General features: G+C 37.4%; 2 protein-coding genes across 3 annotated transcripts in view; both read right to left on the reverse strand.

The window, feature by feature from the left end:
* The window catches only part of bbs9 (Bardet-Biedl syndrome 9), a gene marked incomplete in the record, with an annotated part of 199,408 nt that extends 193,608 nt beyond the window's left edge, over positions 1-5,800 (reverse strand). The window contains 5 exon segments of the mRNA XM_014021609.1: positions 735-848; positions 972-1,036; positions 3,952-4,102; positions 4,423-4,545; positions 5,696-5,800. Coding sequence (XP_013877063.1) covers positions 735-848; positions 972-1,036; positions 3,952-4,102; positions 4,423-4,534 — 442 coding nt within the window.
* A 1,571-nt stretch (positions 5,801-7,371) lies between these two features.
* The window catches only part of nt5c3a (5'-nucleotidase, cytosolic IIIA), an 18,872-nt gene continuing 14,523 nt past the window's right edge, over positions 7,372-11,720 (reverse strand). For both annotated transcript variants that reach the window (XM_014021610.1, XM_014021611.1), the window contains exons 4-8: positions 10,369-10,501; positions 10,099-10,188; positions 9,838-10,000; positions 9,527-9,727; positions 7,372-9,337 (exon numbers count right to left, since the gene is read on the reverse strand). In XM_014021610.1, coding sequence (XP_013877064.1) covers positions 9,236-9,337; positions 9,527-9,727; positions 9,838-10,000; positions 10,099-10,188; positions 10,369-10,501 — 689 coding nt within the window. In that variant the 3' untranslated portion in view covers positions 7,372-9,235. The remainder of the gene's footprint in view (positions 9,338-9,526; positions 9,728-9,837; positions 10,001-10,098; positions 10,189-10,368; positions 10,502-11,720) is intronic.

Here is an 11,720-nt window from a genome sequence, read left to right on the forward strand (position 1 = left end):
TGTGTGTGTGTGTGTGTGTGTGTGTGTGTGTGTGTGTGTGTGTGTGTTTTCCTTGGACGCTGACTCCTAGAGGGCTTTCCCCTACTTGGTTTTTCCAGGAGTCCAGTTGACTAAAGAAAGAACAGCAACGTGAGACGTCTCTCTCCCCTTTGCTCCCTTTACAGAACTTAATAGTTTCATGGGGGGTTTTTTGTCGGCGCTGCCATCGCCGCATTCGCCAACATACACACACACACGTGCACAGATGTTCACTCATGCGTACACACCTTTTGCACTTATGCGTATTTGTAAGGATCCTCACTGGCATAACGCATTCCAAGGGCCGTAACTTATCCTTGCAACATGTCAAACCCAACGTCCGAGTCTAAACCCAGTTCTGAAATCAACCTTAAATCAAGTTTCATTTGAAGCATATTGGAAGGTATGGGACTAAGCAAACCCAGCAATAAATATGTTCATATTTTCTCCCATGGCTTAAAGGGGACCTATTATGCAAAATTCACTTTTTAAAGGTTTTTTTTACTCAATTTTGGGTACATACCATAAACATTTCTAGGACCCATAATTGGTCTCCTTTAACATTTAAACTTGTTTTATTTTTTCTAGTATTGAAAGTAAAATCTTTAATTTTATTCCCAAAGTAAAGACACCCAATAACCTTAACAGAACTTTTCTGTCATGAAAATCCAAAGTGAACCTTAATGTCGTCTCATCAATAGCACCATAAAACCTACCTGTGACTCCTCCAAACGTGCCATATGTCATGTTGCAAGCCGTTCTTTGCAGATTGTGCTCATAAACTAACTTCAGCTGGTACTGATCTCCATGATCCACATTTCCTGCAGTGCCTGAATCCACAAGTCAGAGAGTGGGGAAATACAGCCTAATTTAAAACACTTGAATGATTTTTCTCAACATATATGATGAAAATTAAGCAAACATAAATAATCTGTCAACCCGAGTTTGTTTACCTGAAACACAATAGACTGACAGCTTCCTGGGGTGAAGAACAGCCAAGTGAAGGAGGTCTGAACACCTGTCAGGAACAAAAAATATAAATAAAAATCACAAAAGAAAACATTTAATAATATATGAAATAATGAAAAGCACCACTATTGTGACTACCAGAACCACAATTTCCTAAATCAATTTATTTTAGTTGGTTTGAATGGATACAAATGTTTGAAAATCTGCCCAGAAGTTTGAAGAGAACCAGCCAGATGTAAGCTGGATAAGAGGTCTCTAACAAAGCACAGACCTGCAGGCCTGCAGCTGGAAAACTTTTCTCCTCAGATATTCCAGAAAGGCAGATGCTTCCTGCCACTGTAGCTGAATCCATGTTCCCAGCCTCAGGGTGGGATCCAAACTTATTTTAACTTGTGCTTGGAAAAAATAAATAATTACTCAAACAGCTGTTCCATTTTGTTTGAAATGCCAGTTAAGGTTGAGTTGTAGATGGCGTTCCAGTAATGTTGATCCAAGATTTATTTTTTTTTTTACATATACTTCAGCACGAAACCAAAAGGAAGGACCCAAAAGAAACAACAACGTGCTTTATGGATGACTTCCAAAATGTCCTTCAGTTTCTGAAGAATGTTGACCCAAAGTTATCTAAGCTCAATGTGTGCCAAACAGGCTGCTTTAAATACAGTATAATTAGATTGTGCTTTGGTGTTATGATGCAGGAAACCTTCAACATAAACCACAGACTTTCCCTTGATCTCCAGACGGCTCCTGCATCACAATCACTAGATTAAAGACATCGTGATGACTGTAAAAAATGTCAACAATCCAGTTGCATTACCTCTGTGATTAATGGACAAATAAGTTATAGTGAATATTGTAAACATGGAACAATGGGCCTCATGCAAGAACATGTTTGTATTCTTATCCTAAATTTCTCTTACTTTTGTTCGTACTAAGGGTTCGTACGAACATGTCAGATCAGATTCAACAAACTCTTCTATCTTCAGGAAAAGTGTGTAAATAAGCAGCGTAAACATGATGAATGTGTATCAGGTGCTCGTGCATGAGGAGAGGAGATTAGCATAATTAACACCCCAAAAACACCATATTAGGCTATACATTTCCTGCCACACATACCAGGAAATGCCCATTCATAAATGGCATTGCAAAGTAAAAAGAAGAACTTTACAAGTTTGGAGGTTGAAGTCCTGCTCTCAGAGATCCAGACAAGAAAATATGTATTTTTTTGCAGCGTCAGCTGTGGAATTGAAGGAGCTACTAAAACTGAGGACTGAAATGACGACTGCTGTCAATGTCATGTGTCCTGTAGGTGGCTGTGGTGAAGTGGTAGAGCAGCTGATTTGAGACCAGAAAGTCACAGGTTCGACTCCCCACCATGCCCACATGTCGTGGTGTCCTTGAGCAAGAAACCCAGCCCCCAACCGCTCCCTGGGTGCTCACACAGCTGCCCGCTGCTCTACCTGGGTGTTTCTCAAGTGTGATGGGTCAAATGCAGAGCACAAATGTCATCCTTGCATGGAAACATGCATTGATGACAAATAAAGCACCTTTACATTCAGTCAGAGAAATAAAAATCTAAATCATACTTCTCTCTAGTCCTGCTCCAGTTTGCCTTTGGTCAAATATTTGTAATTTAACTGTAAACACCTGTGTTACATAGTTTTCATTTATTCAGAAGAGCAATTGCGCATTGCTTCTCCAACCCCCCACCCCAGACACACACACACAAGTTTGCACAGCTATCTAATTGGGGACATTCTATTGAATTCCTTACATATCTACAGCCTAACCCTGACCACAAACCCTAAGGCTAACCTCACAGGTACCTACCTGACCCTAAAACTAACCTAAATTCAATTCACACCTTGGTCCTAAACCCAACCCCCAACCCTCCAATGGCATTTAAACCAAATGGGGACCCGTCTTCTGTCCCCAAAGGCACCAGTTGTCCCCAAAGGTAGGCATCCTAAAATTGCCCCCAAATGTCACCAGAAACAGCCCACACACACACATACACACACACACACACAGGGGTGTGGACCACTTGCGAATTTTGTTCGTATCTGAAGAAAATTTTACAATACGAGAAAACTGGTGAATGCCACAAGTTCTCCCAAATCACTCGTACAAATCTGTTACGAACAGATTTGAACAAATCTGTTTGAATGAACGGTTCTTGCATGAGGCCCTTTGTTACTACAAACTAGGGCTGAACGATATTAGATAAACCTGCGATGTGTAACAGTGTTTAATATTGCAATGACGATACGACTTGTGATAAATGAACAAATATATAAGTATGTAGTGTTGATGTCTTTCTGCTCTGGGTTTAGAGCAAATAAATAAATAAAATCATTCCCATTCCAGTATGAAGAGATCCAATTGGTGCTAACGCTAAAGCTAACAGGCTAAGCTGGGGTTCTTCTTCCATGAAGCAGCTCTGTTGTCCTCCATCCATATTTTCAGTTACAGGCTGAGGTCATTTCTACCTTCTCCTCTCTGCCAACGCTCTCTGGTTTCATTTTAAAAAATCGATCATCAGATGTTGTCCAAGATTAACCTTCAGGGTGGATATAGCTCGCTCACATCGAGGACCTATCCACGTCATCATTTACCCAGAATGCTTTGTGTGTAAATAAAATGGCTCTGTCCGTGTTAAAATATATATATTTTAAATTGTCAAAAACTAAACATCCTACAGTATTTTTACAGTCTTTATTTTACAGTTAAAATATATGTTTATCAAATAAAAGTCTAATGTTACAACTAATCGGGGATCCCTTTAAGGCTTAATAACACCTGATAGAATTAGATAGAATGAGGGTGAGATGCAATGAATGGCTGCAGACTTGACTCAAAGCCAGACCTGTCGTAGTGAAGACTTAATCTTAGTAACTACTTAAAATAGGACGCACTTTCTGACCTTTACATAGACTTGTCCCCGGGTTTGTGGCAAATACTTACGAAACAAACTTGCCCACTTCAACTTGAATGATGGCATTTTGAAGTTGGACTTCCAGGAGCTGGGCATCCGCTGGGCCTCCTTCACTTGATTTATTGGCACGTGGGGAGAAGATCCGGAGCATCCCCATGTAGCTGCCCACTACAATCTTGTCTGTAAAAGGTTTAAACAAACAAATAGTGTAAATGATGAACACCAAAACGAGAAAAACTCATTAACTTTATGATTGGGCATGTTTTCCCTTTTTTTACAAGTTTTGCCAAATAAAACCTTGTGAAATTTTTAGATTTTTTATTTTAAACTATGAAGTCAGACATATAAAACTCAAAACTATTGGCATTTGTAACAATATTTTGGCAAGTTCGGGTATGAAACGTTACCCAGAGAGGCAAATAAAAGCCAAGCGTGTACCTAAATTACGACTTGTCATTTAAATGATTTATGTGAAGACTAGTTTTTCATTGCATACTGACCGTGTCCTGTGCCACTGTTGTCCACATCTCCAACACATAAGCACCCCTGGTCAAATTCCTCACCCTCACCAAGAGTTGCTGACCACCAGTCACGGGCCTTAAACAGAGACATGGTGCCTCTAACTGCACAGGGAGAAAAACGGAGAGAGGTTGATCAAAAATAGGCTGAAGGAGAGAACATGTACTGTATGTCAGCTGCATGCATTTATGTGTACTTGCAGAATTAAATGTCATTTTTGTTTGTTTTCTTGAAATACCCACTCTCCAACAACCAAAGACATTAATGCAATGTTATTTAGCAACATGCAGGTGATCAAAATAAATAAACAGCATATATAAAGTACAAAAACAGGACTTTATACCGCTGTCCCTGATGACACGTTTGACTCCTGGACATTTCTCCTCCACTACTGAGCTTTATTGCAAAACGTGGATGATTCCAGCCAAATACAAAGAAGGCAGCTGGTCACGTGACCCCAGTACTAAGCATGTGATTGAGGAGAATGAAGGAATGGTTAGGGGCAAGCAGCTTTTCTACTTCGTAAGTGCTGAGCAGGTGGAACAGGCAGTTAATCCAGGCAAGGAGAATCCCTCCTATCTACAGCACACTAGCCTGCACGCCTGAGTGGGTGTTAAAGTAAATTAGCTTAGAAGACAATATGTATGGTTGTATTATTTTTAGCAATAACAAAATATTTTTTTCCAAGCACCAACTTGACGATAAATAAAGTAACTAGGCAAGAACAACAAGATTAGAATAAAGGTCAAAAGTTGACAGCACTATGCAAAGGATGAGAATAAATGTGCAACAAGAAAACCAGGCTTCTCCAACGTCAAAACATATTAGCTACTACAAAGATTGTGGCAATGTTCACGTTATTGCATCTGGGACAGATGAAACATAAGACATATAGGTGCCTAATGTGTTGACACTTGACACCATGATTAGTAAATAGGATTTTACTAAACCACAAGCAGTGGACTTCAGCACGCATTTAAACGACCACCTGAGGATTTAACTGAACCACCCTCCTTCTCCAAGTCCAAACAGTGAAAACTGTAACACATTCGGGACTAGCTATAAGTCATTAAGACAGCACAGGGAAACTACATGGCTAAAGCTGGCTCATTTAACTTTAGCTTAGCCGCGGCTAATTAGCTGCCTCCAAGTTGCTTCAGCGCGCTAGCTAACAGGTCAGGAGCATTCTGGCTACGAACTCCGACTTTTTTAAGACTGCAAAAGAGGTTCCGTGTCGTTTCTTATTAATCTCACCTTCACATAAACGTGGCTCCTCGTTTTGTTGCTCCTGGTTCACACAAGCATGAAATTTCTCAGCCTCGCGCTCGGAGCCATCGTCTTGTTGTCATGGCACCGACGCTAAACGGAGCACTTGTGTTTGTGCGCAGGAGCGGAAACGAATGGGTTTGTGGGAAATGGAGTTTTTGGTCACGTGTTCAATCTTAATATTTGACATGTTTCTACACTTATACACGGTAAGATTCATGAAACTTTTGATGTGAAATTGTTTCATATTCTAAGCTTTTTTTCCCCTGTGACATTTTGATTCACCATGTTCAGAAATTATTTTTTTTCGAACAGTTAAAAAACTAATAAAATAGTAAAATAAAACATGCATACATGTAACAAATACAGGAGAAAAGCACAATAAAAAAAGCATTAATCTCAACATAAAATTTCCAGCAAAATATAATGTAAAACACAAGTTGTGTTCGAAAAGCGAACAGGAAAAAGCAATAGCTTCTGTTCCTAGGATTCATAAAAAATTTTAAACCAGTTACAATTTACTCTATCTTCAATAGATCTGAACTTAATAAACATTAACAAACAATTTAGAATTAACATAGCATTTTATCACATTCATTTTTGTAAACATTATTTATATATTCCTTATATTTTCTCTTGAATTGTGCAATATTTTTACTTTGCTTAATTTCATCATCTAAACCATTCCACAAACTGATATGCACATATTTTTAAGAGTGCTGCTTACACATGGTTGCAATAAATTACCCTTCCCTCTCAGTTCATACCTTCCCTCTGATTTTAAATAAACTTTGAATATTATTTGGAGGCATTATTGTTTCTAGTTTTGAACATCACCTGTGGTTTTAAATTGTACCAAATCCATAAATCTCATAAGATGTGGTTTTAAAAAAAATAGTGGATTTGTATGTTCTCGATACCATTGCTCTTTTTTGTAGTGTACATATTTTTGTAAAGAACTTTTACATGTTACCCCAGACTTCAACACAATACTCTAAATATGCCAATAACATAGTCCAGTAAGTGTGCATAGTTTTGTTGTTCAAAATATGACTAGTTCTTCCTAATATCCCTATAGTTTTCGACATCTTTTTACACACGTTTCATATGGTAAATTTTTACATTATTCATTTCCATCCTTACAGTTGTATTAATTTCTCTATTTACAAATAACATAAATTTTGTCTTAATTAAATTTAAAGATAATTTATTTCTATCAATCCAACATTTAAGTTGATCAGTTTAATTTCCAACAACTTCCAAAAGCTGTTTTAAATCAAACAAACAAAAAATAGTTGTATCATCTGCAAATACAACAAAATGTAATACCTTTGTCACTCTACATATATCATTACATTATCAACAATTTGGGACCCAGAACTGAGCCTTGTGGAATACATGTGATATTCAGGCATGAAGATTTATACTGACCAATTTGTACATATTGCTGTCTATTATCAAGATAACTTTTTGTCCAGTTATTTGCTGCTCCTCTCACTCCATTTCTTCCCATTTTATATATTAGTAATTTTTATGATCAATCGTATCAGATAAGTTATTTCTTAGTTCACTTGAAGAACTACCGCTTCAAATTTATTTACGTTTACCCTAAAATTAAAAGCACATTTTTAGTCAGTATACATTTAAATAAGATAAAAACAGACTTTTGGGTAACAATCCAGTTTGTGATGCACACATGATGTCACAAAACTGTTTTTATTATTGCATGTTGTATTCACACAATCTAATGAAGCAATCTGCTTATAAAAATAAAACAAACCAATCAAAACTTTGAAAATACTTCAAATGTAAAGCAAAATACATTTTCATATAACTCCATATACAGTATGACATTATTCCCATTTTGTTGATATATATAAAGGGTCTTGAATCTCCCATTTCTCTGACATAAACTTCACAAAAAGAAAAGGCAACATGCAGATGATAGCAGCACATTAAGAACACAAATTCAAAAAAAAAATGACAACACAGCATGTTGATAGAAACTGACACATTTTAGATTAAACCTCTCAAAAAATATATTTATAGAGGTAGTGCTCAAGTTTAACCACAGCCCAAAAAAATATGAAAACACATTTTAAACAAGTTTTATGCTGGGTTTTATGGAGCCAAAAAAACAGCAATGCATTTACCTCTGTTTACCGAAACTGTGAAATACTTTATTTATTGTGGAATTTTTATTTACAAGATGAACTGAAGGCATCATTCTGTATTTTACTGCTGTAGTTCCCCATACAAACCACTAGATGTCAACTTCAGCATTAATATCTAACTTTAACACAAGTTTGTGGGATGCTTTTTTAAGTGAGGTGTGCTGAGATTATCATTTAAATGTGGTATCTTGCCATAAATATTTCTAAATCTTTGTAAAATAAATAACTTCTTTTTACTCCTTTTTGGGTAAAAATGATATCAAATGAGCACATTAAAGTTAAAAAATAAATTTATGTAAACATGGCATTTTTTTTGTGCAAGAAACTTACTTTTCCTACATTCACAAACCCAAACTAGAGCCGCACATGCTTTCGCACAGAATAAACTTTCTGATAATAAAGAATTTAAAGTGCATTTTTTTTACTCTTTGGTTGTGATTTTTGTGGATTTTCCACAATGACAACCTTAATCCTGTTATTTTATTGTTTTTTTACCAGCTCTGTTTGTTGTAATCATGTTGCCGCAGACACAGAGCAAGACATTTAAACTTTTTCTCGTAAATACCTTTTTTAAAAAGGTCCTTTATGTGACATAAATTCTTATAAATTACAAACTTTAAAGATATAAACAGAGTCCAATAATAATATCTCACTTTAAACATTGACCAGATGGATATTAAGTACTTCAGTAACACAATTGAAGTTATTGAAGTGACTGGCACATTGGGATGGAGCCAAAAAACAGTAATGACTTTATTACAGTTACTTATGCATATACTCAGTGTTTCTATTTTTTGATGCATTGTGGTCTAAATATATTCATGCCTACTTCCAGTTGGCTGAAATACACTTAATCTAAACAGTGTTTATATTTTACGCATTAGTAACTGTAAAAAGATCAATTATCTTGTGGGCACCTGGATTATTGTCTACAAATATATAATAAAATAAAAAAGCTTCTAAGAATAATGATGATGACAATAATGTGCAAATTATTAAGATGGAGTGAAAGTTTTTTTTTCTTTTTCTCCAAAATTGTTATATCATAAATGACTAGAAAGAAAACAGATGTCAGAGACAAGATATTGCTGCTGTGAAGGACCTTTAAACAGTTCATTCAGGTGAAGTAAAATGTCTTTTTAAAAAAGGTCGGTACACAGTAGTGCTGAGTGGGGCCGCAGACTGAGGGCAGAAAATTAAAAAGAAAAAAAATAAAGAAATGCTGGTAACAGAGTCTGACTGGCCCAACACTGAAGGGAAGATGATGAGAGGAGAGAGAGAGAGAGAGAGAGAGAGAGAGAGAGAGAGAGAGAGAACTGAATGGGATGTTGGTGTGATGAACGGAAGCACGGAGTTATAAAACCTTCTGAAGAATGGCATTGGGCACTTCCAGAGTCTCGTCTTTCACGAGAACAATGTCATAAGAGTCCAAATATTTGTCCAGGCGTTCTTCCACCTGCAGAGATCACAAACAAATCATGTTATAGAGGCTTTGAAGCATATTGATTACCGACTGGGAAATGTCCTTGAACTCTACAATAAAAATGTTACCATGAGTGCTTTCTTCAAACTATGTAATATTAATAAAATCAGAAACATCTTGTTCCAAAATGATGCAGAAAATCAGGCCCATTGGATTCTGTACCTTGTCGTTGAGAAATCCGATCTTGAGGAGGTTCTCTACATTAGGGACACCATCGGCCATGCTGAGGTCTCCCATGGAGTCGCCCAGCAGAATGATGTTGCTGTTATCCCTCAGCTGTTTGAAGTACTCTGTGTTTCGCAGGGCACCGTCGTGTTTGTTGTACACGTGGATCAGCTCACCCTTGAATCCCTTCAGGACGCCCTAAACGAAGAACCAAAACGATGTAAGGTCAGCTCGTGTGCTTCTTTGCCGTGAGGTAGAAAAGTAAACGAGCACCAACCAGGAGAGATTCTCTTCCGTGAACGACTTACATTGTCATCAAAGTCCATGAAGTTGGAAACAACCTTGATGTTGGGGTGATAAACTGCAGACTGGCGCATGATTTCCTCAAGGACATCTCCAAGACCAGCAGAGAAGATGAAGACAGGCACGTTGTGCTGATGCAGGCAATCGAAGAACTGCTCGTAACCCTCTCTGCGACCAAACACACAAAACTCATTTATCCTTCTCTTTGCTGGAGTAAACACTTTAAGAGTTTCAAACATTCACTTCATCTCATCTTCTGCAGATACCTGAGTGCAACATCAGACTCCCTCACCACCTCTGGCAGTTTGTCTTTCTCAAGACGCTGCTCCACAAGTAGCGAGTGAGACTTAAAGTACCTGGAAACAAACTCGTTTTTATGAAAGTCGCACAGTTCAATATTAAACAAAAAAAAGTTTGCAAGCTGATGCACAGATATGCATCTTTTAACTGTTCTAATCCATAAAATACTTAGTTAAGCTTCTCTAGACCTCAAGAATTGACTTGTTGCTGAAGAAAAATATGTTTTAGCTCCTTACCATTCCACCATAAAAGGAAATTTCTCTTCCATTGTAAGGTGTGGGTCAATCTCAATGGGATAATATTTATGTTTCAGCTGCAGCAGCTTCTGCCTGCACTCCTCTGTTACCAGTTTGCAGTTGTCGATGATATCTAAGCAGAGATAACAGTGTCAGTAACAAAGTCTGTTTTAACTAGAATCGTTTTGGAAGAAAATAGGAAAATTAGGTGTGTTCGTTTACCTTAATATGTGTTCGTAACCAGATAGAAAATACACCGGTATTTGAATGTTTGAATGTGGAGTTATACAATACAACAGCGCTAGGCTGGAATGTCTCTGCGTGCATTCAGCAAAGCATTTACGGAAAAATGTCATATCACCTTCTTCAAGACCTGACTCCGTCTATTTTCATTGCGCCATCAAAACGGCTTGAGCCAGGTCCTCGTTCATTTTTCCTGTTCTAGTGTTAAAACGACAGTTCAATTAATTGTTGAAGGTGTGTTCAGGCATCCATCTAATCTACTCCTCCTGCCCTGTGTAACCATATATTTACAGCCACCCAGACCAGTTTTGTACATAAAATCATCAATTCAATCACAAAACTAATAAACACAATCGTTTATAAAAATATATCATTATTCACCTAAGAAACGATTATAAAGATGTGTGGTGCTTTTAAAAGTCAGTAGTAAACAACCCCGATAAATGTCTTCAGTTTATTTGAATATCTGCAAGTGGCTGCAAAATACAATTAAAATGGCCCAATGTTCCTTAAAGGAATCCCAAATTAGTTGTATCATTAGACTTTATTTGATAAACATATATTTTAACTGTAAAATAAAGACTGTAAAAATACTGTAGGCTGTTTAGTTTTTATATTTTTTACACTAAAAGTTTAAAAATACATTATACGGACGGGGCTATTTTATTTACACACAAAGCATTCTGGGTAAATCATGACGTGGATAGGTCCTTGGTGCGAGGCTGCTAGCGAGCTATATCCACCCTGAAGGTTAATCTTGGACAATATCTGATGATCGACTCTTTTAAATGAAACCAGAGAGCGTTGACAGAGAGGAGAAGGTAGAAACGACTCTCAGTTTAGCTTGTTTTTCGCACTAGCGCTGAGCTAATACATTTAAGGCAATATAGCGTCAGTGCTAGCACAAAGGCTAACTAAGCTGAGGTTCTTCTTCCATGAAGCAGCTCTGTTGTCCTCCATCCATATTTTCAGTTCCAGGCTGAGTCGTTTCTACCTTGTCCTCTCTGTCAACGCTCTCTGGTTTCATTTAAAAGAGTCGATCATCAGATATTGTCCAAGATTAACCTTCAGGGTGGATATAGCTCGCTAGCAGCCTCGCACCAAGGACC

The sequence above is a fragment of the Austrofundulus limnaeus genome, unplaced genomic scaffold (genome assembly GCF_001266775.1).
Source record: "Austrofundulus limnaeus strain Quisiro unplaced genomic scaffold, Austrofundulus_limnaeus-1.0 Scaffold299, whole genome shotgun sequence".
NCBI classification, from domain to species: Eukaryota; Metazoa; Chordata; class Actinopteri; order Cyprinodontiformes; family Rivulidae; genus Austrofundulus; species Austrofundulus limnaeus.